The sequence below is a fragment of the Paramisgurnus dabryanus genome, chromosome 12, assembly GCF_030506205.2.
Source record: "Paramisgurnus dabryanus chromosome 12, PD_genome_1.1, whole genome shotgun sequence".
Classification (NCBI taxonomy): Eukaryota; Metazoa; Chordata; class Actinopteri; order Cypriniformes; family Cobitidae; genus Paramisgurnus; species Paramisgurnus dabryanus.
In genome coordinates, this window is record NC_133348.1 from 16,358,753 (window position 1) to 16,385,108 (window position 26,356).

A 26,356-nucleotide genomic window follows, 5' to 3' on the forward strand; every position below is an offset into this window, starting at 1 on the left:
TACAGCTCCTTACTTCCTGTCGCGATGTGTGTAAACAATGCACATGTTACCGACTGAATGCAGCGATACAATCTGATATCGTGACTCTACGATGGTGAAGTGTATAGTTCAGAGTTGTAGAAATCACAACACCGTGAAACCGGGAGAGCTGCCGAAATGCCCGCGCAAGTCATTTTTTAGCTTCCCAACCGACAAGGCCCGAGTGAAGGTATGGCTGGCAGCTTTACGGGAGACTGAGCGCGAAATCCCAGAACACGTTCGGATATGTGAAGATCATTTCCTAACCCATCACATCACACCCAATGGCATCAGCCCGGACGCGATTCCTATCATGCCCCCTTTAGTCGATTGGAGCTCGGGTGATGAGCAAGATGAGGTAACGTTAAAATGATTTGCAATGCCAGCTTGTAGTTATGCGGAATCTTTGATGGTTAAAAATACAATTGTATTTTAAGTAACACTGCTTACATAATCTTCATTTAGTCTTTTAAGAGTGGAGTGGCTGCTGTTGCAGAAGATAGTATTGATTATGAAGAGTTTGATGAAGATCACAGTCTTGCAGATAGTGGATCAAATCATATAAATAGTGATGTGCAAGCAGAACATCCCAGAATGTAAGTAGTATGTATACTACCTTACACATTTCAAAAGCACCAATATTGATTTATTTTTGCCCCAAAATTGCATTTATTATAGCAAATGCTTTTTTTAGTTTACCTAGCAGCTACAGCAACAACATAAACAACTTCAAGCGACCAAGAGGTACATCCACTAAGCATGACTGATAATCAGTACTTTTAATAATAACTTTCTGCACATAAAATGTGTACTTGGACAAAATTAGGAAAATATAATCTTCCTGTGGTTACTTTTTCAGTTTTAAACAAGTATCAGTCTGATGTAGCTCTCGGACACCTGACCAAACGCTTCATGCAGCTACTTCTCGCATCGCCAAATGGGATCCTTGATCTCAATGAGGCTTCGCAGAAACTGGGCACAAGGAAGAGGCGGGTTTACGACATCACCAATGTGCTTGATGGCATCCAGCTGGTCAAAAAGACGTCTAAAAACAAGGTCCAATGGATGTAAGTTTAGACATTTAAATCGCACGCTAAAAAGTTTAAGAACTACTGATGGACACAAACCTTTGAATTTACTGTCTGAATACATTAATATGCAATTTACATGTCTGTTTTTATTTTCAAGAAGTTCAGTACCAATCAGCTACTATGGGAATACACAGCCACTCGAGACAAATGCTGAACTGCTTAAACTAAAGTCAGCTGAGGAGTCGCTTGACAGGCTTATCAAAGACTGTGCCCAACAGCTATTTGCCCTGACTGACCTCAAAGATAATGCTGAATATCCTTCCCATGTTTCTAACTTTTTCTTATTTACTGGTGATATTATATCAAAGGCCATCTTATTTTAGAACAGCAATTCAGCTTGCTGATAAAGAATTTCAAAATATGCAATGTTGATTACAGATTATGACAAACAATAAGCGTGATTACTAATGTGTGTGTGTTAATAGGAAGGAAAGTACGTGTGTTGCTTCTTTCAGTAGTAGTTTTGACCTTAACTACAGTTGAACCTCAGCTTATGTGACATATGAAGACATTTGTCAGATTGGAGTTTTCAGAGATCAGACTATTATATCCGTCAGAGCCCCTGAAGAGACCAAGCTAGAGGTGCCCACTCCCACTGAGGTAAGCCTAACATTCACATAAAAACTTGAGAGTCATTTTTAAATGTAATTTTTATGTAGTTTTTTTGTTTATGTGTACCTGTGTTCTGCTCTAGAACTCTATCCAGATTCACTTAAAGGCTTGTCGGGGTCCCATTCATATACTCACCTGTGAGACCGAAGGGCCAAGCGATGCCAGGGATTCAGCAAACAAAGAATTAAAGCTTGCAAAACCAGGCTGCTTTCTAACACTAGAGGAGAGCCGGATACACACAAAAACACTTTTACCAGGTTAGCCATATGGGCTTGAAATTAAAGTTTGTCTGCATCTGTATCTTAAGGCATCATGAAACCCAGCTGTTTGAGCTCCAGTCTAACTCACCATCATTTTGAAAAATTCTACCTAAATGGGCACGGACGCTGTGAGAAGAATGGCGACGAGTGGGCGGGGCAATTGATATAAGCTAAGATTTACTAAGATGAGCAGTATTACAGAAATAAATAAACTAAATATAATATTTAATTTAAACAAAGGTCAAGTAAAACTGTTATAGTTTAAATAATAGCTTGTTTGAAGATAATGAAAAGTCCTCAGGACATGGTACCTCAGAACAGATCAAAGTCCACCTGCCTCCCGTAGATTTCCCAAGCAAATTCAGTTGATGGTGAGTTTTGTCCTGACAGCATCGCGGGGAAAATCATCCAACGTATTTACAGAGTGTGTGTAATGGCGCAGTTACATTTACTTTACTATACAGAACCGTATCCATGTGCGATTATCCTGAGCCCCAGACACCCCTCCCGGCTGACCTTGCCACACAGACCACATGCACGCGCGCACGAACACACACACAAGCGAAACGTCTCCACATTGGATAAGAACACGCTATCTTATAAATAGTAATGAGACACCGGTGGGTGTGGTTTTCAGGTTTTGACATGTTGTGCTCTTTCTCGTGTTTGCCACGTCACAGCCTGTGACGTTTACATGATATGGAGTTTAAAACGGAAAACAAAAATATCACAAAAAAGCTAAAAATGAACTAGTTTTCTCCTAATGTTAAAATTAACAGATACTAACATTGTCTTCTATGATGTGCAACACAACTAACTTTGTTAACATCTAAAAAAAGTGTTGGTTAGTGTTTCATGATGCTTTAAAGGTGCTTTTTATGTTGTTTGACCATAAATTTGTGTCACCTTTGTAGGTACAGAACCACCCTGTAATGATAAAAATCTCCCTGCTCCTTTTTTGAAAATCCCTGTGAAACTCCAACAGTCTTGTGAGATAATCTCGCTTTCTGAGCAAACTGATGTCACTTTAGACAGGCCCTGCCCACAACCATCCAAAGGCCATAGTTAGATCATCATTTCTATTTTAAATCTTCTTTACATTTAATTACCGCGCATTCATTATGAACAATGAAGTAAGGTGATTTTCTTATTAAAAACTGTGTATGTTTTCAAAATAGATAACAGTAAACAGAAAGGGAGGTAAACATTTGCATTTAAAGAGACACACAAAAACAGCACTTTGTCCTGCACTTCCCAAAAGGGTCCTTTTCAACATGGTCTATAGTGTATTGGACCTAAAACTTTACAGGCACATTCTGGGGACGCCTGAGACTCAAATAAAATTTTGGAAAATTGCCATATTAGGTGACCTTTAACTCTTTCCCCGCCAGCGTTTCTTAACAAAAAGGTACCAGCCACCGCCAGCATTTTTGTGAATTTCACAAAAGTTTAATGCCTTCCAGAAAATATTCTTCTTTAAATATATAAACATGAAAAATATCAAATGAAAGAACAGATCCTCTGCTTTAAAAAAAAAAAAAAAGTTTGGTTACACTTTATTTGGATAGTCCACTTTAGGCATTCTACTAACTATAAATAACTTTGCAACTACATCTCAACTAACTTTCAATAATTTGCAACTATAAGTCAACTACCTGTCATTAGAGTATTAGTAAACTGTAAGGGTTAGGGAAGAGGTTTGGGTTAGTGGAATAAGTTGACATGCACCTGCAAAGATATTTATAGACAGTTGAATGTCTGTTGAGATATCATCGCAATAAAGTGTTAGTAGATATTAAGCAGACAGTTTACTAATTCTGTAACGATTGGTAGTTGATAAGTAGTTGCAAAGTTACTAATAATTAGTAAAATGTCTAAAGTGGACTATCGAAATAAACCGTTACCAAATGTTTTATTACATCCCTATATGTTCTTTTTTTTATAACCTCTCAAATATGGGTAGGTTTCAAAAATATCAAAATAGATAATTGCCTTTTTGTAAAGGATTTTTGTTAGAGATCAGATTCAGAACGATGATTTAAACATACAGTACACAGAGGTTTTTTATCGTTTTTGAATCAGTGGATGCTTTAGTGTTTTATAAGTTGAGTAAGAGCGCCACTTAGTGGATAATAGCAGAAATATGGATTGCTGTAAAAACTCGTCATTGACAGGGATAGTAAGAGAAAAACTTGTTTTCTCTTAAAGGGATAGTTTACCCAAAAATAAAAATAATGTCATTAATGACTCACCCTCATGTCGTTCCAAACTCGTAAAACCTCCATTCTTCAGAACATAGTTAAAGATGTTTTAGATTTAGTACGAGACCTTGTTGGCCCTTCATTGAAAATCTACGTATGTTATACTGTCCATGTCCAGAAAGGTAATAAAAACGTCATCAAAGTAGTCCATGTGACATCAGTGGGTCAGTTAGAATGTGTTGGAAGCATCGAAAATACATTTTGGTCCAAAAAGAACAAAAATTACGACTTTATTCAGCATTGTCTTCTCTTCCCCATCTGTTGTGAAGCACATGTGAGACTAAAGTCACGTGACTTTTTTTATTTTGTGCCCGGGCTTCGTTTAGAGTTTGGGGAGATGCTCACTGTTAGTTTAGAGAAAAAAACTTTGCAAACATGTCTGAGAATAACACGTAATCCGCGTCACTGCAGTCACGTAACTTTAGTCTCGCACATGTGCTTCACAACAGGCGCGGAAGAGAAGCGATGCTGAATAAAGAAAAAATTATATTGTCATTTTGGTATATTTTCAATGCTTCAACAAATTCTAACTGACCCACTGATGTCACATGGACTACTTTGATGATGTTTTATTACCTTTCTGGATATGGACACTATACCATGCGTAGATTTTCAATGGAGGAGCAACAAGCTCTCTGACTAAATCTAAAGAATCTTAAGCTGTGTTCCGAAGATGAACGGAGGTCTTACGAGTTTGGAACGACATGAGGGTGGTGAGTCATTAATGACATTATTTTCATTATTGGGTGAACTATCTCTTTAATTAATGAGATACTCATCAATGGTGGGAAATGAGTGAATACATTTGATATCATATAAAAAAAAGAAATTGTGCAGACATTTCCTAAAAAAAATCACCCTTTTTTTTACAGATGTTTCAAGCAGTGTGGCGGCTGTACAGAGTGGATAAGGACCACAGAAACTACAATGGGAGTTTTTGCTTCACTGAGACGCCATCTGAGCTGACTTTTTTGCCCTTATTATTGACTTTCCTAGGTTTTTCAGATTCTGTTCAAAAGAATTTTGCTTTGTAAATATGAGTGTTTTTCTGTAAGTATTATGCTGACCCAGTTAAACTTGAAGGTAGTTTTTGACAAAAGTAAATTGGTCACTCCTGGGCCATCTGATAATGTAAAGGAATTGAATGAAATTCTGGCACTTTTGGACCTTATTTTTCAGTATGGAAAAGTGTATTTGTTAATAGAATAGTTTATCATTTCAAGGGATAGTTCACCCAAAAATTAAACTCCTGTCATCATTCTGAACACAAAAGACATTTTGATAAATGATGGTAAGCACACATGTGACGGTACTCATTGACTTTCAATAGTAGGAAAAACAAATACTATGCTAACATAATTGATCAAAATATCAACAGAAATAAGAAACTCATACAGGTTTACAACAAGATTGGGGTAAATGATGACAGAATTGAAATTTTTGGGTAAACTATCCCCTAAATGTTACTTTCAAATGTGTAATAATAACTGTGAACCATTTCAGAAAAACTGCTTTAACATTTTTTGTCATAATTATTATTTTTATAAAAAATATCTTGAATGCTGACAAAATAAACCCACACCCTTTAAAATGTATATAGTAAAAGGTTTATTGGCTTGTTCAGTAACAGCACTTCAAGAAAATACTTGGATGAAAGCTGCATGGTTTACTATGTCACTTAACTAACTGCTTAACATCATGAAAGTTGCGCTGCAACTGAGTGTGTAATGTACATAACAACTGTAGTAAGGATCTAACAGTATTAAAATGTATATAATAACAGTTCACATATAATGCATAGTACACGGATCACAGCTCATACACAATTTCTGCAAAGTTAAGAGGTAATTGCACTCAAAATCAGAATATTTATTTTTGTCTCCATTATTAAACCAAAACATGGATCAAGGTGAACCATATAGTAGCAGTCCTGAGAGCAATTATCTGATGTTATCCCGTGCATTTTTGAGATCCCAGTTCGTGAATGTCCCACATGCTCCCATTCGACCATACAGACACCTTTAAAATCCATATGGCCAGTTGTAGAAGTCCGTGGCTCTGTCACACGAAACATCTGTTCCTATTTCTATAGCCAGACAGCGGTCTGCAACATCAGTCAGTGATGAAGTGTACAAATGAAACGGGGAAAACCCCTTTCCTGTTTGGCTCCCCGTCAATGTGGCCCACCTGCAGGACACATGGATGAATCATTAGGAGCTTCTATCTAATTTGCATGCATTTAATCGACAAGGTGTGTATGAGAGTGACTGTGAACTTACCCACCACTCCTTGTCCTCCTCTCCATCCACTATTATTACCTCTCCCTCAGTAAAGGTCAGCTCATCTGGGTTATCAGCCTTACAGTTGTAAATGGCCTTTACCCTCTTGGGTTTTGGTTTCTGAGAGGAATACAAGGCACACAATGTATATAAAGTCATAAAATATACATTCACTTTTATTGTAAAGTAACTTACGGGTACAGCTGTTCTGGGTTTGGGGGCCGGGGTCGGCGCAGAGGCAGCCGATGAACCAGAGTCTGGAAAAAAACACAATTTAGACTCATTTATACATACAGTTAATATTTTACCATGACTTTTATTATATATGTGAGTGATATGACATTGACCTGTTTTGTCACTTGGTCGGGGAATGCTAGGTGCTGCTTTATTTGCATCTTTACTAAAAGCACCACCAGGATCCCTGAGAACACACATGGTACAGCCAATGCTTACTACCGGAGCATGAAAGCAAATGTCTACATACAAATATAAACTCGGTTGAACTTTATCGAATGAATCTGAGAGGTGATGTCTTACCTTGATGGTGATTTTATTGGTTTGGGTGTAGGAGCTTTAGGTGGTGTGGGCACAGGCGGAGGTGCGGGTTTATAAGAAAATGAAGGAGGCAACACTGGAGCAGGTGGCACTACGGGCACCGTTCTGCCTGGGGCAGGTGGTATAAAGGACGGTGGGGGTGGGACCGTAGGTCCTTGGGGAAGAGTTGCCTTTGGATCTGGGGGCGGTGGCCTCTTGGGTGCAGGAGGAGGTGGAGGAACAGGAGGGAGCACTACAGGAGAGAGAAGACCTGTTACTCTAGTGACATACAGCTTCTGCAGTAAAATCTAGTTAAAACCACATTAAAGGCGGGGTGCACGATCTCTGAATGTCAGTTTTGACATTTGAAATCACCTAAACAAACACGCCCCTACCCCAAAAGAATCTGGACCTTCTTTTGAAAGACCTGCCCCACACATACACAACCCATGCAACGATGTTGGTTAGTAGACACGCCCCTTACTGCTGATTGGCTACAAGTGTGTTTTGGTACTCAGCCCGACTTCCTTATCCAAAGCGTTTAAAAAAAATTACCAGCCTTTAAGGTGGTAAATGGATAAACCATCGTAGTCAAAGTACAACCTAGCCTTCGTGTTCCAAATACAGCTTGACCACTAACATATATTTTGGATTACAGGAAGGATAAGATAACAAAACCACTTTTGGACCAACTAGAACCAATAAGCTCATTCCAATGTACCATTTAGCCAATAGCAAGTGAAACAGGTACTAAACAGTATGCGCTACTACAGCAGAAGTACTTTTAAAACGCTTTAAATGATAAACTACATGTAAACAGCTGCACACTCACCGTACACAGAGCCATTCTTCTCTGAACTCTGAGGATTTGAAGGGTCTGAAGATGACCTCTGCCTTCCAATCACCTCCATAGGAGGACTCCACCCTTATATAGCAAACACACAATAGTATGCGTTTAGTGTATGCCTGCCTAATTTGCATTTGATACAAGCAACCTCCTCCTACAGTTACCATTATGCTACTCACCCCTTCCCAAGGTGCGAGGGGGCAGAGAGAGACCAGCTGCTCCTGGTAACCCAAGTGGCGGAGGGCTGACGTCAAGCATGGTGCCGTAAGTCTCATTGCAAATCATGCTGGGGATGAAAGCCCTCTGCTTGTCTTTGACAGCGTTCACCACATCCCGAGCCAGCGCGCTCATGTTGGGCATCATAGAGCCGGTGCCTGGAACAATACAGCTGACGGGACGCTCGTCTCGCCTGATAGGGATGGGCTGAAACACAAAATTAAAGATAAGAAGTTAGTATTTAAGATCAATGGCCTTTAAAAAGCCTTTATTAACCCCCTGGAGCCCCTGTGGATTACTTTTGTGAAGGATGGATGGACTTTTTTGGTCTTTAAATCAAAAGCACCATTTACTACCATTATTAAGCTAGGACCAGCCAGGATATTTTCTTATATAACTAAAACACAATTCTAATATATTAATTGTGTTAATCATGTACATCGAAGATCCATTTTTGGGTGAAGTATCCCTTTAAAGGCGGGGTGCATGATCGCTGAAAGCCAATGTTGACATTTGAAATCACCTAAACAAACACGCCCCTTCCCCCCACACATACGCCACCTGGGCAACGATGTCGGTTAGTAGACAAGGCCCTTATGGCTGATTGGCTACAAGTGTGTTTTGGTCGGCTCGACTCCCTTTTCTAAAGTGTTTTTCAAAAATCATGCACCCCGCCTTTAAAGTATTAGTCCATTTTTTTTTTAAAAACCCAGACAATTTACTCACCACCATGTCATCTAAAATGTTGATGTCTTTCTTTGTTCAGTCGAGAAGAAATTATGTTTTTTGAGGAAAACATTCCAGGATTTTTCTCATTTGAATGGACTTTAATAGACCCCAACATGTAACAGTTTTAATGCAGTTTAAAATTGCAGTTTTAAAGGACTCTAAATGAGCCCAAACGAGGCATAAGGGTCTTATCTAGTGAAACGATTGTCTTTTTTGACAAGAAAAATAAAAAATATGCACTTTTAAACCACAACTTCTCTTTTTCCTCCGGCTATGTGAAGAGCCAGCGCGACCTCACGTAATTCCGTAATGCCGTGGAAAGGTCATGTGTTACATATGAAATGCACATTTGCGGACCATTTTAAACAATAAACTGACACAAAGACATTAATTAGTATCATTCGACATACAACAACGTCGGAACGGTCCTCTTTCTCCACACTGTTAAACACTGGGGCGTAGTTTCGCATACATCATCCGTTTTCTCTTGACATGATGACGTATTGCGTGAGATCGCGCTGGCATGTCACATGACCGGAGATAGACGAAAAGTTGTGGTTCAAAAGTGCATATTTTTTATTTGCCAAACATAAAAAGTGGCCCAGCCACTAAACGACACTTGCAATTGCAAAGGGCCCCGTGGCCAGCAGAGGGCCTCATAGAGTCACTGCCAGCTAGTGGTTGAAAAAAAATTATACATCAAAAGTAATATAAAATAAATAAAAAGAAATGGATCTACAGCGCTCTTTATCGGGCATCATAATAAGCACAGTTGTTTTTATTTAGTTCTTTATTATGGCGAGTTCCCCGCTAATCTTGACCCTGACTGACCCTGTGATGTCACTTATCACCTGATCATTGTCAGACTAGGCTTGTTTGAGATGCAGCTTGCCTTGCCTGGAATTTAGACGAGCACAGACGGCTGCAGTAAGGGGAAATGAAAAAAACTGTAGGCAAGCCGGACGCTTCATGAATCTCACTTTGTTGTGGACTGCAAACATCAGCAATGGAAGAGATCGCGTTCGCGTATTTTATCGCGGATTAAATAGATGCAACTGAAATACCAACAAATGCATTTACATTAAGATGTTTTTAAGGAGAATCAACAAAGGTGAACTCTTTATTACTGGAAGGCTACTTAGTAAATGTTGGGATGTAATCTAAGTCTAAATTCGTTTTTGTGTAAAATATAAACAGCTCACAGTACAACTAATCCAACACCAATACAAAAGTTTAAAGGAATTAATAAAAAATATGAATGTCATAAGTCAAGAACAAGTTAAAAAACGCATCTCGCGCTGATCACCGGTGATCGGTTATGCGCAGATTTAGCTCATATCAAACAAGCCTATTAACTATTGTTATGCTATTTACGTAAGGGATAATATATAGTGAAGCGGTTGTTATAGCGAATGTTAGCTACTTTTAATCTTGTTTGTGGTGTTTTAGATATTATGGTTAATGTTGTTTATTTGAAAATTTTAAACATTTAAGTGTTCTATTTATTATTTTATATAATATTTTATTTAAATGTTATTCTATTTACTCTGTTTCATTCAAATTATATATAGGCTGTTGTTTGTGCCTCTTAAACTCTGGTGTCAATTAAAGATGTTTCTTTGATGGTCAGTGAAAATCACTTTATCAGTCTTTTTATTTAGCAAGTTCATCAGGGCGTGTTCATTGCACTGCACTGCCATTCAGTTTAGTGGTATCATATTTTTCCTGTTAGACATCAAACATGGAACTCAAATCAAGAACTCAAGGCGGCAGTTTCCCTGACAGAAATTAAACTAGTCATGGACTAAAATAAAAGTAGGTAAGAGCTGTCCAAATTGAAAAAAGCTTGCACTGACATTATCTTAAAATACACCAGTGCCCTTTGTTTTGCCTCAAAATGCACACAAATAATGTTTTTAGTAAGGCATGTTTGTAAAAATTGGTTATGTTTTCTAATTAAACTAAGGCAGAGTCCTGGCTTAAGATAATCCCTGTCCGGGACCACCCCAAGGTCTTTTATTGTCATTCTGTAGGCTACATGTTGCCACATAAGAACGTACTCAGGACCAGCAGCGTAAAAAAGATCATTAACATACAGTATACATAGAATAATTAAAAAACATAATTTTAAAGACAAAATAAAAAAAAAGTAACATAGTAGATATAATATGTACAGTATAGTTATAAGGTAGTCATTTCTTTTCTTTAGGCCTTACTTTAAACAGTCAAATGGGCCCCTGACCAAATTGTGCTTAGGGCCCCCGAAGGTCTAAGGGCGGCTCTGTTGCCAAATATGACAATCGTTTCGCTAGATAAGACCCTTATGCCTCGTTTGAGATCGTTTAGAGTCCTTTGAAACTGTAACTTTAAACTACATTAAAATGGTTAAGTGTTGGGTTCCATTAAAGTCCATTAAAATGAGAAAAATCCTGGAACGTTTTCCTCAAAAAACATAATTTCTTCTCGATTGAACAAAGAAAGACATAAATATTTTGGATGAGATGGTGGTGAGTAAATTATCAGGATTTTTGTTTTAAGAAAATGGACTAATCCTTTAAGTGTTCTCAGGCACTTAAGTTCAGGTACACATCGAGGTTTTATTGCGGTTTCCATACTGACAGCTCCTTTTAGTTAACGTGAAAAAAAATGGTGGCATTATTGCCATAGCAACAGATGTAAATGAACAAAATTTGACTACCCTGACTATACAAACAGGTCAGATTTCATCACTTACGTAATGACAGTTTGGACAGTCGGTCCTAAAGGCCGGATTTGAAAAACAAATTGAAATTGAGTGCAATGCAAACAAAGCCTGAGAAAAGCAATAGTTGTTTATATGAGCTCACGAGTGATAACTTCAGCATTCCACCAATGTAAAAACACTAATGAGAGTTAACATACAAGGATCTTTTGTGTGCATGAGTAGAGAAGCAGGAATACCTTGTCCTCCATCTCATCTTCGCTCTCATCCAGATCTTCGTTGTGCAGACGCCAGTCGTACTCCACATGCACATGGACGTTAAACTTCCCTGTCTGTGCTTGGGTCAGCTGTCAATTACGCAACATTGATGGTCATGTTTGGAGACTTTTAATGATGGCACAAAATCTTAAAAAGATGAGAAGTCCACTCACCAATTCTTCACACTTTGAGTGTCTGAGACGTCGGGCCAAATCCAGAGGAGTTTCTCCAGCATCGTTGGCTTCAAGAAAAAAGGACAGAAAACTTTTATTTAAAGGGGACATTTCACAAGATATTTTTAAGATATCAAATAAATCTCTGGTGTCCTCAGAGTGCGTATGTGAAGGTTTAGCTCAAAATTTCATATAGATAATTTATTATAGCATGTTAAAATTGCCACATTGTAGGTGTGAGCAAAAATTTGCCATTTTGGGTGTGTCATTTTAAATGCAAATGAGCTGATCTGTGCACTAAATGGAAGTGCCGTGGTTGGATAATGCAGATTAATGGGCGGTATTATCCCCTTCTGACATCACAAGGGGGGACAAATCTGAATAACCTATTTTTCCACATGCTTACAGAGAATGGTTTACCCAAATTTAATAACCGGGTTGATCATTTTCACATTTTCTAGGTTGATAGAAGCACTGGGGACCCAATTATAGCACTTAAATATGGAAAAAATCTGATTTTCATGATATGTCCCCTTTAATGTTAAGTTCACACCAAGGTAACTAAAGTTTACCTTGTAAGAAATCTAAGTCATACCATCAAGGTCTGTTTTAAAAATAACTACAATAATACATCCCATACACTTTAAATCTATCCATTTTACAGATTGAGATGTCATCTCTTACTAATGGTGACAGACGCCTTTCCTCGCAGAAGCAGCTTCATACATTCAGTGTTGTCGGTCAAGCAGCAGTAGTGCAGGGCTGTGCTTCCCTTAGCGGTCTGTTTGTCTAGATTCCCACTGTACACACAAACACATCCATAAAGATGAGGACATGCATTTATTGCATTTTTTTATTCATGTTAGTATTATAATTCTCTATTTATATTGTAAATAAAAACTCTTTAAAGTTCAGCACCTGTTTTGAACGAGAAAATCCACAATATGGAGAGAGTTTCGATCCACCATTCGTACTGCAAGGTGAAGCGCAGTCTCGCCCGGTTCCTGGCAGCAGAAAGCAAAATTAAATAAATAAATACATTAGGAAATGTCGTTTAAGTATATTTTTAAACATGTGTCACCCTGGACCACAAAACCAAAAAGACCAAAAAGTCTTAAAGGATTAGACTATTTTCTTAAATAAAAATTCTGATAATTTACTCACCACACATCCAAAATGTTGATGTCTTTCTTTGTTCAGTCAAGAAGAAATAATGTTTTTTGAGGAAAACATTCCAGGATTTTCTCTAATTTAATGGACCCCAACACGTAACAGTTTTAATGCAGTTTAGAATTGCAGTTTCAAAGGACTCTAAACGATCCCAAACAAGGCATAAGGGTCTTATCTAGCGAAACGATTGTCATTTTTGGCAAGAAAAAAAAAATGCAGTTTTAAACCACAACTTCTCGTCTATCTCCGAATGTTTTCGTCAAAAAACATAATTTTTTCTTGACTGAACAAAGAAAGACATCAACATTTTGGATGACATGGTGGTGAGTAAATTATCTGGATTTTTTTTAAGAAAATGGACTAATCCTTTAAGTCTATGTATATTTGTCATGAGTCAGGTATATTTGTAGAAATAGCCAACAGGCATTGTAAAGGTCAAAATATAGATTTTTTTATTTAAAAAAATCAAGTTCCATAAAGATATTTTGTACATTTCCTACTGTAAATATAGAAAAAATGTATAATTAGTAATATTAGTAATATTATGTGTTCCTAAGGACTTCATTTAGACAATTTTAAAGGCGATTTTTTAAATATTTAGATTTTTGCACCCTCAGATTTCAGGTTTTTTCAAATAGTTGTATCTCTGCCAAATATTTTCCTATCCTAACAAACCATACATCAATGTACGTAGCTTATTTATTCAGCTTTCAGATAATGCACAGTACAAATGTCAATTTCAAAAAAGTCACAAATAGTCTAAAAGAGGTGAAATAAAAGGAAAGTTTGGAAATTCTCAATGAATATCTGAGATACAGAAGTGCAATTTTTTGGTCAAGTTCACATTCATAGAAACACAAAGAAAACATGAGACCCATTACATGTTCGTTAGGCAGGTGGATTGTCTCCATCAGGTCAACTCCCTCTGCATACACCTGGACCAATGAGAAGATGTCCCGGGTCTTCACCGCATCACAGAGTACGTGTAAACGGGATGCGTTGTCTGCGTACTTCCGCTGAGCGAACCGCTTCTCTGTGTATTTGGCCGTGATGAAGTCTTTTCGTACCTGCCTGAAGCACAATTGAAACAAAACGATGAAAGAGAAATGTATGGTAAAACGTTCAATGTAACTGTAACTAGATTTTGAAATAATAATTCATGTTGATTTGTCATATCCTTTCGACAAGTCAAATTCTCACTCACATGTCACTAGAAGGGTTGGGTTTGGGGATTTCATCTGACAATAGGTTTGCCTCCATGATTTCATTGAAGCCTGCATTGCCCACACTGTTAGCAAGCTGCAAGAAATGAAATACTGTCATGGTCTGTATCTTTGCAATTTAAGATTAGGTTAGGGAGTTGACACGAAAGTTTACCAAGAGCTCAGACGTGCCCAATACATCCAGTGTAAGAGACTGTATCCTGGAATAGTGAACACCCATTTCCCGGTGGATTCCAGAGCATTCGATACAAATGAGCACGCCCAGGTTTGTGGAGAGCCATGTTGGATCTGGAATGGCAACATACTAAATGTAATCTGATTTCTACAACTCTGATCTCCACCGTTATTCACGAATGACAATGAAACGAGTTCTGCTGGAATGACAAAGAGAAGTTGCAAAGCCAGATTAGAAACAGGAAGCGCATGGGGGGATGCAAGTGAAAATTAGCAGAACACTTCACAATGAGTGTAAGTAGGTCCTAAAGAAATTTTTTGAAGCAGATACGTTTCTTTTGTGCTTAACACAAGGTAAAATGTGTTAAGCGATGCAGCAGTGTATCATTTGCCCAAAATATTTAATAAACAAACAAACAAGGGTGGATCATTTGTGGTATTTAGTGAATGACAAGCATTACAGTTCTGCAGAAATCTGGGCACAGATTGGGTGTGCACTCATTATTCAGTTAAATTTATAACACACCTGCAGCAAGTAGATTTGAAAACTGTGATGTCCTCAGTAAGCTGAGGGTGACACAAAAGATCCCCCCATGGGCCAGCCCAAATTTTTAAGCACCACATTACTGTTGTATTGCTTACTGGCAGCTCCGCAGTCACAGCACTCGTCATTGCCGCTCATTTTCTTCACTTCTTCCACAATAGCCTTTGTCAACTCCCGTACGATGTTGTTCTCACCCTCGTTCTGGTCATCTTTAAAGGCGTTGTTCAATGCTTCTTCTTTACTGTTTTGGAGCACGGAGACCCAGCTGAGAGAGAGATACACACAAACAGATAATAAGAGAGAGCTGATGTTATAACTTTGACAAACTATGTAATATTGCATTATCATGTGAGCGCCAACACTTACACTTGACACTCTGCTTCATCCTCTGCCTGGAAGTGATACGTTCTGTCATCTAGAATATGTAAAAATAACGCAAGTAAATTATTAATTACAGACCAACCACATGATCCATGACCAATTCTAAAAATATTTAGGTATATTACGAGATATGAGATCAAAACATTTCTTCTCGTCCATGCTTCGCTTCACTTGGCAGGTTAAGAGGTTGAGGTTTGCTGGCGGCACATTGGCCTGCAAAAATAAGAGAGATGAAAATAGGTGGAAAAAAGGGATGTTCTTGAGATATTTTTTGACATTCATTACCTAGTTATGTCACAGTTATAAAGAGCTATTGAAAAAATATATTATAACTTCAATTACAATGTGTGACCCAGTGTCATGATACGTATGCAGGAGTGAGGAAGTGAGGACGCAAGTGCAGAGCTTGATGACTGAATAAATAACATTTAATAAATAAACTGGAAACAAAACACAGGAATCAAAATAACAGCAGGTAAGCAAAACACAGGAACAGATGAACATGGAACGGGAAACAAACATGGTAGTACTGACAATGATCCGGCGATGAGTGTGACACAAACACTGGTATAAATACACAAAGACTAATGACACACAGGTGGAATGAATGAGGTGATAATTAACAAGTGTCCAGGCGATGACAATATGAAACAGACACAAAACATGACACGGATCACCGTGACACCCAGTCTGTGAAATCCATGCTAAAGTTTTATAAACTAATTATGAGATTAAGAGCATCAAAGTTTGATTTCAATCATTGATTTTGTAAAAAAAAAAAATGGTTCAACTTAAAAAAGTAAGTTACTTGTTTGCCTTAAAGAAAAACACCACAGTTTTTTATATTTTATGTTCCTAGACAAATTAATACATACCTATCTTTATTCAATACATGCACTTAATCTTTGTATCGCGCGTCATGAATGAGGTAAGAACATAGTAAAATATTGAAAAACGGTGGTGTTTTCCTTTAAACTTTTGAGTTAATTCAATTTAAAAATAGTATTATTACATTAGTATTAAATAGTATAAATAACATTGGTCAGAGTTTGATTGTTGTTGTTATCTTTAGGACAACTTAACAGAAAATCTACTCATCATTCTCAATTTTTTTGAGTCAACTAATATTTTTAAGTTGATTAAACCTACATTTTTAAGGCAACAAGGTAACTTACTTTTTTAAGATATCAAGGTTACATTTTCACAGATGTTTTTTATTATGTTGGATAATTTTTATATAGAAAACAGTAAATCACAAAAAAAGAGACTTTAGCTGGGTTTTCACAAACTGACTCACATATTAGTAATATATAATTCAGAATATTAACTATAACTATGCATTTGAAAAACATAATGCATACAAAGTGTTTTCCTGTAATTTAAGAGAATGTTGTTGCATTTAATTTTGGGGTATTTATTTTAATCAAATACAGATCTTAAAGTGAGAGCAAAGTATCTGTATCCCTCATCTTTTCAGTATTTCTTCCTCATTGTGTTCCTCTGTTCAGTCTTTTCTTATTTACATTATGCATTTGGTAGACACTTTCACTTACCGTTCCATGAGCGATGGTCAGCAATCCATTTTTCACAGAGCACTTTCTTTTTTGCCAAACTTTCCTCAATCTGCAAACACCATATAGAGAGGAACCTTCATCACACAAACTTTACAGAACATTCAAAGAGCTTTTAAGATGCCCATATTAATTTCTGGCATTAACATCTAAAAATGGGTGATAATGAAACATCTTTTGGATTTTTATAATAATGCACATGTATTATTAAAATGGGGGTAAAGCTTTTTTAGACTTAATAACACTGTTTAAGAGTTGAATTCCTCATGGTAAACATACGCAAAGTGTCAAAAAGGCAGTTGGACGTATGATGGATTATTTCTGTGCTGAATGCATTTCGCCAGGGTTCGTACTTTTTTTTCAAACAATAAAGCTTCATACGTAACAATCTTGTTTTAATTCTTTATGGGCAATTTCAGTGCAGAAAGTACAGTGGAAGTCCTTATATGGGCACTTTAACCGGAATAATGCACGCACACACCAACCAAGAGCTGACACGAAATCAACATCACCAAAGAAGTGTCTTGTTGTTTGGGAGGGATAGGTAAGTTTGTTCAGATTCCCAAAGAACCCAGCCTTATGGAAACAGTTTGATTATCCGGGATAGCAGCGGAGTTTTGAGTGCGTGTTTGTTTAACACTGCATCAAATATCTGTGATTTGACTGTACATACAGTAAGTGCATATAATGTAAATGACACGAACATGTCGTGAATCATAAGTTATCCAGAGATAGCAGGATAATGTTTTGTGTGTTGCTTGTGACTCGCTCCCGCCGCAGTACGTCTCCAAGAGTTTGGGCTTATTCGTAAAGAATCAGTAAAGTCTTTTATAAATACGAAAGACTCTTTCGATATATGAAGAATTTAATACTACTCTATAGGTACTTAAGATTAAAATGAGATAAGCAGAAACAGCATATGTTATGTGAGCTTTAGACAAACTCACCCCTCACTGCGCTTGAGGAGGAACCCAGTTCGCTCGGTGCCATGAGCTTTATTGCCCTGCAGCTGATGAAGACTGTAGCCTGCATTCTGCTTCGACTGACCATCCTTTCACCACACATGAAATGAAAAATTAAAAAGTCACTTTACTGTTGTCAGAACTAATGTATATAATGATCTAATATTACGTAAAATGTATAAATATTTTATTATTCATCATTAGCTCAGGCTTTAAATAGTGCACTTGCAAATCAAGTGTAACCTGATTGTACAACATGATCAGATTTAAAGAATTGTTGCAAGCAAACAGTTGATATAATCTGGTTTTAATAAACTTAGCATTGCATGCCAATAAAAAGGATCCAAATGTTTGGAGAGCATTGTCATGTTTGGCATTGAAGGATCAATTCAAACAGGATGACTCACATCCTTAGACTCGGATTGCAGCGCAGATTTCAGAACCTCCTTCAGTTGCATCAACTGTTTCCTCTCTGCATCTTGTGTTTGCTTGTTCTGCCATTCACATGCAACATAGATATTGTTAAAACTGTGTACTAATACATATATCACACTATGTAAGAACACTAAAGTAAACAAGTGTTTAAAAGGGTGTGCACCAATATAGATAAACTCACTGCTGTCAGGTCTGTGGCAAGTTTTTCCATGAAAGGTTTCAGGTTGTCTACAACTTTTATCCCATCATGAAAGAAACTGTGAAAATGTGAATTGTGAACTGTAAGAAACTTGTAATGTAAAAATACTCACTATTGCGGAAGAGATTTTTGTAAATAAACGTACTTGCACTGAGCGTGAAAGTATTTGATGAGGTTTTGGAGCAGGTCAACTCCTTTTTTGACTTTAATTTCGTTGACCTTAATGAGATACTGTAAGCGAAAAATGCAATTCAGTTATTTGAATTGCTTCGAATAAGACCAAAATCTCACTGACACTGCAGAGACATAAAGCACATTCCTTACCTCACACATCTGAAGCTGATAGAGGCGTCTCTCCTTCTCCATCTCTTCTGCGATCTCTCCTCCACTGATCTCAGTCCTGATCAGGCCGTGTTGTTTGGCATGTTCACGCTTTTCTTTCTCAATCTTGTTTCTGTAAAGTAGTTTACAGTCTGAAATTACTTTGACCAGAAATGCTCAGAACGCACAAATACGTTGTAAATGCCAGTGCTGTTGTTTATTTAAGGTATGGCTCTGTAATAAAGCCTTCAGCTATGCCAAAGACCCAGTTATTAGGTTAAAACATCTGAAATGACTTAGCCTTGGCCTATGTAGTGCTACTTTCCCTTCATCTTGTAGAGCAGATTCACATAAACAGATTTACTGTCATTGTTGTACCTGAAATATCTGCTTAAGTTCAAAGCCAAGTCGAAATACTTGAACCTTTCTCAGCTCTTTATGTTATCTTTCCTTATAGTACATCCCACTTAGTTTGTTACATAGAGGTTTTATAGAGTAATGCAGAAACCAGTCAAGTAGAAATTGTATGCGCTCAGAACGGACAGAAAAATTTGTAATATGTACACAATTACAAAAAGCCTTATATGTTAAATTTAATAAAAGTCTCAGTTAAATGTATTTTCATTACGTGGCAAATTTGAATGTTAAATTATTACATTCATATTGCCTACCTGTATCAAATCATGTTTGTTGGAAAAACTCTTTTTATGCAGACCATATGTAATAATTAATTTTACAAGGAAATTTGCCACGTAATTAAAATACATTCAACTGAAGAGGCTTTTTTGTGTACTGTTTACACTGTAAAAAAATGCAGCATAATGTTAAAACAACTTGGTTTTGCAAGTCAATTCAACCTTCTATTTTAAGTTTTGGCTTGTGAAACGTTGACATAACTTATAAAGTCAAGTTGAAATTGTTTGCCTTAATTTTTTAAGTTAAAGTAACATAAAAATATATGTTGATTTGACAAAAATGCAGTGTATTTTTTTCATTGTAGGTATAGATATGTATCTATTTGGTACATAAATGTACCTTTGAACTAGGGATGCTAAACAATTAATAGCGATTAATCGTTAGCAGAATAAAAGTTTTTGTTTACATCACATATGTGTGTAAACTGTGTATAATAAATATGTATATATATATAAATATGAACACATTCATGTTTAATTTTAAGAAAAAAAATGTATATATTAAGTATTTATATTTATATATAATATAAATTATACATAAATATACAAATGTATATACACATGTAAACATTTCTAAAACATATACATGCATGTGTGTACATTTATTTATACAAAGTTATACACAGTTCACACACACATATATGATGTAAACAAAAACTTTTATTCTGCTAACGATTAATCGCGATTAATCGTTAAGCATCCCTACTTTGAACAACTAATACGAACTCATTTTGAAAGGGTACACCTCAGCGAACACTTGGGAATAGTTTGACAATTTTTTCTGACAGTGCAGGAAAGCTTGACTGTACTTGATCAACCTGTCTGAGATTTTTCTGATACACAGATCTGGCATTTGACAATAAAACAGGTTCGATTTTTAAGGTAAATATAAAGTTGCTTACAGTTTGGTGTCATAATCCTTCCATGCTTTATCGAAAGGCTTTTTTAAATCCTGCAAAAAAGACAGCAGTTCCCATGAGAGCCATAAAGGTTAAACGTCTTAACACACATGCAAATCAACATGCAAATCATTGTGTTTATAAGACAGCACATCCTAAATGATAAGACCAGAAACTGAAGGTAAATATTATCAAAGGCATGGCCTTGTATCTCACAAGGTCATCGTGAAGATACTGACTGATTTCCTTCTAAAATAAAAATGTCAGACGCATATATTATCTCAAAAAAGTGTTTTTGTGCTCCACGACACTTTGAGATTTACTTATTTAACAGCAATGTGTATAATACATTTCATACCCCTTTTACTCCTTTGAGGTCTCCTTTTAGCAGACTGTCTAGTGGGAAAGTGATGATATTATTCATGTTCTGCAGCTGTCAGCATAAATGGAGACATGAAGGGACATTCAGCATTAAAAATTGTAAATTCGGTGAAAATTCAAGCTAAAGTCTCATGCTCTTTTATGAGAATAGGAGCATCAAAGTAGTCAGGAAATTCCTAAACATTTAATTCAATCTTTGACATGGTCTTACTCAGTCAATATTTAAGATATCAACAATATTGCCTTATAATTTTGAGTTCATTCAACTTAAAAATATTAGTTAATTCAAAAAAGAGTTGTTGAATTAGTTGAATTAATTCAAAATTTAAATGCACCCAGGTTACTTAAATTTTTAAGTTTAACCAACTTTTTTATAATGTATGGTGATTTTATGTAGAAAACAGTAAATCACAAAAAAATCTCACCAGGTTTTTGAAAAGACCAGTGAGCTCCTTGGTCAAACCAGCAAATGTAAGGAAGTAATTGGACATCTCAGGGTCATCTTTATACACTGTGTTATCCGTAAACCTCTCCAGTGCCTGGATGTACTGTTCCTCATTCTCTACGTGAGCTACAAATAAGCAGAAACCATCTGTTCATTTACCCGCAGTGATATTATAGCAAATGCTTAGCATGTGGTTTATTATTCCTAGTGAAAAAAAGCTTGTTTGATGATCAGTGTTATTCTCTGCATTTTTTTATTTAGTTTTAGAAAGATCATTTGTCTTAAATGCTTTGTACTCCCGAACTGTAAACACTCTTGACCTTTTCACGAGGGCATAAGTCAATGCTTATCACGTGTGACTTATTCATCCTGCTGCTTGCAAAAGAACATACTTCCCAGTTTATGACCAAAGTCTGTGCTGTAGAATGGAGCTCAGTAACCCCTCCCAAGCACTGTACAGCATAACAAAAAGTAAACAAGCTGTGTAAGAGCTGGGCTACTGCAATGCATTCAGCAAGCAATAGCCATCATTTCACAGTAACTAGACCCAATAGATAAAGGGACACTCCACTTTTTAAAAAATTGGCTAATTTTCCAGCTCCCCTAGAGATAAATATTTGGTTTTTAGTGTTTTGGAATCCACTAAGCTGATCTTTGGGTCTGGCGGTACCTTTGTTAGCATAGCTTAGCATAATTCATTAAATCTGATTAGACCATTAGCATTGTGTTCAAAAATAACCAAATAGTTTCAATATTTTTCCTATATAAAAATTGACTCTTCTGTAGTTACATTTGTAGTTAATTCTCTACATTGTGTACTTATACAGTCGGAAAATTAAAAGTTGCGATTTTCTAGGCAGATATTGCTAGGAACTATACTCTCATTCTGGCGTAATAATCAAGGACTTTGCTGCCGTACCATGGCTGCAGCAGGCGCAATGATATTACGCAGTGCCCGAAAATAGTCCCTGCTATTGAAAGTAACCAAGGGAACTACATTTGGGTGATGCGTAATACAGTATCATATCGAAACTCTTAGGTAATATTTGAGCGCGATGCTAATGGTCTAATACGGCCATTCCCAAACTGTGGTCCGCGGACCACTAGTGGTCCCTGAGGGTACTGCAGGGGGTCCGCGTAAAAGCTAAATAAAATACAAAATAATATACTTTTAAAAATATGTATATAAAGAATATGTATATAAATTTTAAATTCAAGCGTAACTAAACCCCTGGTCAGAACCTGACTCCGCCCACTGGCAATATTTGAAAAATGCAAGAAAAGTGGGAAGATCCCAACGGAGATAGAGGGGACGAACTAAGCTCGTACCAAGTGTGTGGTGAGATCGTAACAAGGGCGTGGTGAGCTTAAACCTGCTTACGTCACGAGTCATTTTTTGGACCCAACACCCAATAGGAAAATTCAACTGCAGTAGCCACAGTTCAACCTGAAGAGGGCAGCATTCAGACGTTTTTACACCATATATTGCAGTATTGAAACACTTAATATCCAAATGGCAAAAAAGTTACTAAAATAAATGAACAGCACTAATAAAGCATCATTCTTACAGATCATTAACTAAAAAAAGTTGGTTTAGGGTTTAGTTACTCTTTAAATTGTCAAGTTATTGTGTGATTACTAAAATAGACCAGTGGCGCTCGACCGTGACATTCAAGTTCAAAATGGATCGGTGGATAGCAACAGGTTCTCTGTAAAGAAAAGAGGCAGAGGTTTGCCTTTATAGGTAATTTATATGAAAAGAAATGTTTATAAATGGAATGACTAAGGCCTGTTATTATTTTAATTTCCAGTTAGTTTCTTGATCTTGCGTTTCTGAAATGTTTTGCGGATGTGCTGTTAAGTGGACTCTGAAGATTAATAATCCCCTAAAATCGCCAAAGGTTTTGATATGTTGACTATATCCAACTGTTCTTGTTACTGTATGGATTTCATACGACTACATATGGAAATAAGCCCGTTGTTGAAATGAACCATGCCCTCGGGCGCTTGAGTAAAGAAATAAATAAAATATGTGGCAGCCATTTTGTGCAGTAAACTTTCTTTTAACAAACCTGTTGTACTGATGTGATGACCAGTTATAGTTAGTGCTAGTAAGCCTATTTAGAGGTGCGGATTAATTCAGGACTTTGTGTAGACATATTTTATTATGAGTATTATGAGGTGGTCCCCGAAAATTCTTGATTACAAATAGTGGTCCACACACACAAAAATTTTGAAACCCCCTGGTCTAATCAGATTCAATGGATTATGGTAAGCTATGCTAAAAGTGGTACCGCAAGACCTGGAGATGGGCCGAATGGATTCCAAAAAGGTATAAATCAAATGTTTCACTCTAGGGGAGCTGGAAAAGGAGCCTATTTTCAAAAAAAGTGGCGTGTCCCTTTAAATCCTGCTATGAGTAACCCACTTCTAGCCAAAATAAACTTACATTTGGTTACATGCTGTTTCTGCCAAAATAACTTGAGAGATGTATGATATCACATCATGTAAGCAAAGTCTAAAGTGATTCCAAGTGTTTGGTTACATTTTTTATTTATTTAGCTCATTTATGGGATACATCTATTACATTTTTACTGACAGCCCACATTTTGGCTTGTTTTAGCCTAGGTCTGCTCCTAGTCTGGGTTGGGTTTGGACAGCCATTAGATGGCTCTTAAATGCAAAATTGCTTGTAGGGCAGTGGCTACAGACTGGTTTTCCCCTATTTACATTAGGCATTATGTGGAAACTCTGTTTTGGAAAGAGTACCAAGCTGTTTATCATATTACAGTCAATGTCCATAAAAATCGAACAATGAAATTAATATTATAGTTAGAGGGCAACGATGTATCGGCCTAATCAAGATTCTGTCGGCGTACAAGAGCAATTTTCCCCATTATCGGACATCGGAACGATTTTTTTAATAACAGCCAAAGATCAGGGCATATTATATCCTGCCAATCAAAAGGGGCAGAAAAACACTTGTTGTTGACAATAACAACAGCATAGCAGTTTGCATGCTCTGCACTTCTTGGATTTCACAACATTATCATTTGAAACAAGAAGTAAAAAGCAAAACTATCAGTATATATCTGTATCAGTAAATGTCACCCTAAGTAATTGAATATCCCTAATTATAATATTAAAACTGGCTTTAACATAAGAGCACATCTCACAAACCATCAGTGTTGTTATGAGCATAATTGCACTGTATAATTTCAAACATGGCGTCCTTCACAAGAATATTTATCTTAATCATACAATTTTAAGCATGCAGAATGAGATTTTAAGGAAAAAGGACGTGTTGATCTGTCTAATGTAAGAACTTAAGAAAGCGGGAGGAGATAATACACATGTTCTTGCTGCAACATGTTTCTGTGTTCTTGGAAGGAATGAGGAGAATGTATGAGGTAGTAAAATAAACCTCTGCTTGCTTGCTGAGTAACAATGACCCAAATCCAACTGCATAGGAAACCTAAATTACTGTCCAGGCTATTGCTTTATATCATTAAGGATAATGTGAATAAATAGTGGTAAAGGAATAGTCTACTCATTTTCGATATTAAACTATGTTATTACCTTAACTAAGAAGAGTTGATACATCCCTCTATCACCTGTGTGCGTGCACGTAGCGCTTTTCTAAGCGGATTTAAAAGAGGAACTATATTTTATGGCGTAATAGCACTTTTGGGAGTACTTCGACTCGGCGCAGTAACACCCTCCCTCTCCCATTATGAGAGTGAGAAGGGGAGCGGACTTTTCAGGCGAGTCGAAGTACTCCCAAAAGTGCTATTACGCCATAAAATATAGTTCCTCTTTTAAATCCGCTTAGAAAAGCGCTACGTTTTATTTTGTACCACCAAACTTGCTCATATAACTACTCGTCTTAAATAGGAAAAACGTTGATGTGTTTGGTCACTTCTAACTTTATCTCTGATTGGTACCATTGAATGAATGGGCTAAGCTAAATGCTATCAAAGTGTCGCAGCGCACCCCAGCGCTTACGTGCACGCACTAAGATGATAGAGGGATGTATCAACTCTTCTTAGTTAAGGTAATAACATATTTTAATATTGAAAATGAGTAGACTATTCCTTTAACAGAAGAAATTTACTTTTCTTTACCCTAAAAGTATGTATAATTTATAAGTAGTTGTATTTGAGAAAAATAACAAGTTTATTTCTAAACTTTCCAACTTATAAAGTATGAGATCTCAATGACCATTTGTAACACTTACATAGACCAGAGGTGTTTATGGCTTTGACTGACTTCTTCATTTTGTGCAGTACATTGCGGTCCAGATCCAACGCCTGCAAAATAAAAAATTTTTTAGTTGTAATGATAAATGATCAAGTTCAGAATTCACAACCACTACAAAAATAGACTTTATCTGAGGTGCAAATTTTTTGCCTTCCTCTCAAACAATCACACACAGTCCTGTAACATGCAGATATACTGAGATCACCTATAATGCAGCCACTCATCATTCACTCAGGCTGAATCACGCTCTGGGAATTTTACAAAGAGAAGTAGAAAAGCTTGTGGCCCAATATCTATGTTTATGCAGGAGTAATTACTGGCAATAAACCAAAATCAGGGGAGCGGGCCCAGTGCCCACCACAGTTGAAAACACTCATAGACACAGTTTGTCTGACACTAGAAGGACCTTTAACCATTAAACTTTATTAAATCTAATTTCAGGTGAGTTTTCTACATACATAATGCAGCTTAATATGATGTCACTCATCTCTTCTCCAAGTGTTTAATCCTGTTGTGTACACAATATTTGGTTTGTACAGAAGAAACACATGCTCAAATTCAGACAAATGTACAGTAGTTTACTAAACCTTTTAAAGTAACTCATTTCAAATCTAAACTAAGTATATTTAAGTGGATTTTAATTCACATAATTTTTTACTCTTTTTAACATTAACATCTCAAGATTCTTCTGCCGGTTCAAGCTCTCCTGTACACGTC

General features: G+C 36.7%; 2 protein-coding genes across 3 annotated transcripts in view; one reads left to right on the forward strand and one right to left on the reverse strand.

Annotated features, from left to right (window-relative positions):
* On the forward strand, positions 1-5,847 carry e2f6 (E2F transcription factor 6). Of its 2 annotated transcripts, none has more exons than XM_065256868.1 (8): positions 1-376; positions 484-614; positions 713-762; positions 878-1,085; positions 1,207-1,362; positions 1,595-1,709; positions 1,804-1,978; positions 5,115-5,847. In XM_065256868.1, exons 1-8 carry the CDS (start codon positions 92-94, stop codon positions 5,150-5,152), a joined length of 1,158 nt encoding a protein of 385 aa, XP_065112940.1. In that variant the 5' UTR covers positions 1-91; the 3' UTR covers positions 5,153-5,847. The 2 variants fall into 2 exon arrangements, with proteins under 2 accessions (XP_065112940.1, XP_065112941.1); XM_065256869.1 differs by having other exon boundaries at positions 1,210-1,362.
* Positions 5,827-26,356, reverse strand: part of asap2b (ArfGAP with SH3 domain, ankyrin repeat and PH domain 2b) — a 23,103-nt gene continuing 2,573 nt past the window's right edge. Inside the window, exons 2-28 of the mRNA XM_065255882.2 lie at positions 25,617-25,689; positions 21,360-21,505; positions 20,912-20,986; positions 20,557-20,606; positions 18,963-19,092; positions 18,784-18,869; positions 18,621-18,696; positions 18,412-18,498; positions 17,990-18,093; positions 17,025-17,094; positions 15,597-15,684; positions 15,457-15,505; positions 15,189-15,355; positions 14,527-14,660; positions 14,354-14,448; positions 14,031-14,220; positions 12,898-12,983; positions 12,664-12,779; positions 11,980-12,047; positions 11,788-11,895; positions 8,082-8,325; positions 7,888-7,980; positions 7,059-7,308; positions 6,869-6,942; positions 6,717-6,778; positions 6,522-6,641; positions 5,827-6,429 (exon numbers count right to left, since the gene is read on the reverse strand). Coding sequence (XP_065111954.2) covers positions 6,355-6,429; positions 6,522-6,641; positions 6,717-6,778; positions 6,869-6,942; positions 7,059-7,308; positions 7,888-7,980; positions 8,082-8,325; positions 11,788-11,895; positions 11,980-12,047; positions 12,664-12,779; positions 12,898-12,983; positions 14,031-14,220; positions 14,354-14,448; positions 14,527-14,660; positions 15,189-15,355; positions 15,457-15,505; positions 15,597-15,684; positions 17,025-17,094; positions 17,990-18,093; positions 18,412-18,498; positions 18,621-18,696; positions 18,784-18,869; positions 18,963-19,092; positions 20,557-20,606; positions 20,912-20,986; positions 21,360-21,505; positions 25,617-25,689 — 2,916 coding nt within the window. The 3' untranslated portion in view covers positions 5,827-6,354. The remainder of the gene's footprint in view (positions 6,430-6,521; positions 6,642-6,716; positions 6,779-6,868; positions 6,943-7,058; positions 7,309-7,887; positions 7,981-8,081; positions 8,326-11,787; positions 11,896-11,979; positions 12,048-12,663; positions 12,780-12,897; positions 12,984-14,030; positions 14,221-14,353; positions 14,449-14,526; positions 14,661-15,188; positions 15,356-15,456; positions 15,506-15,596; positions 15,685-17,024; positions 17,095-17,989; positions 18,094-18,411; positions 18,499-18,620; positions 18,697-18,783; positions 18,870-18,962; positions 19,093-20,556; positions 20,607-20,911; positions 20,987-21,359; positions 21,506-25,616; positions 25,690-26,356) is intronic.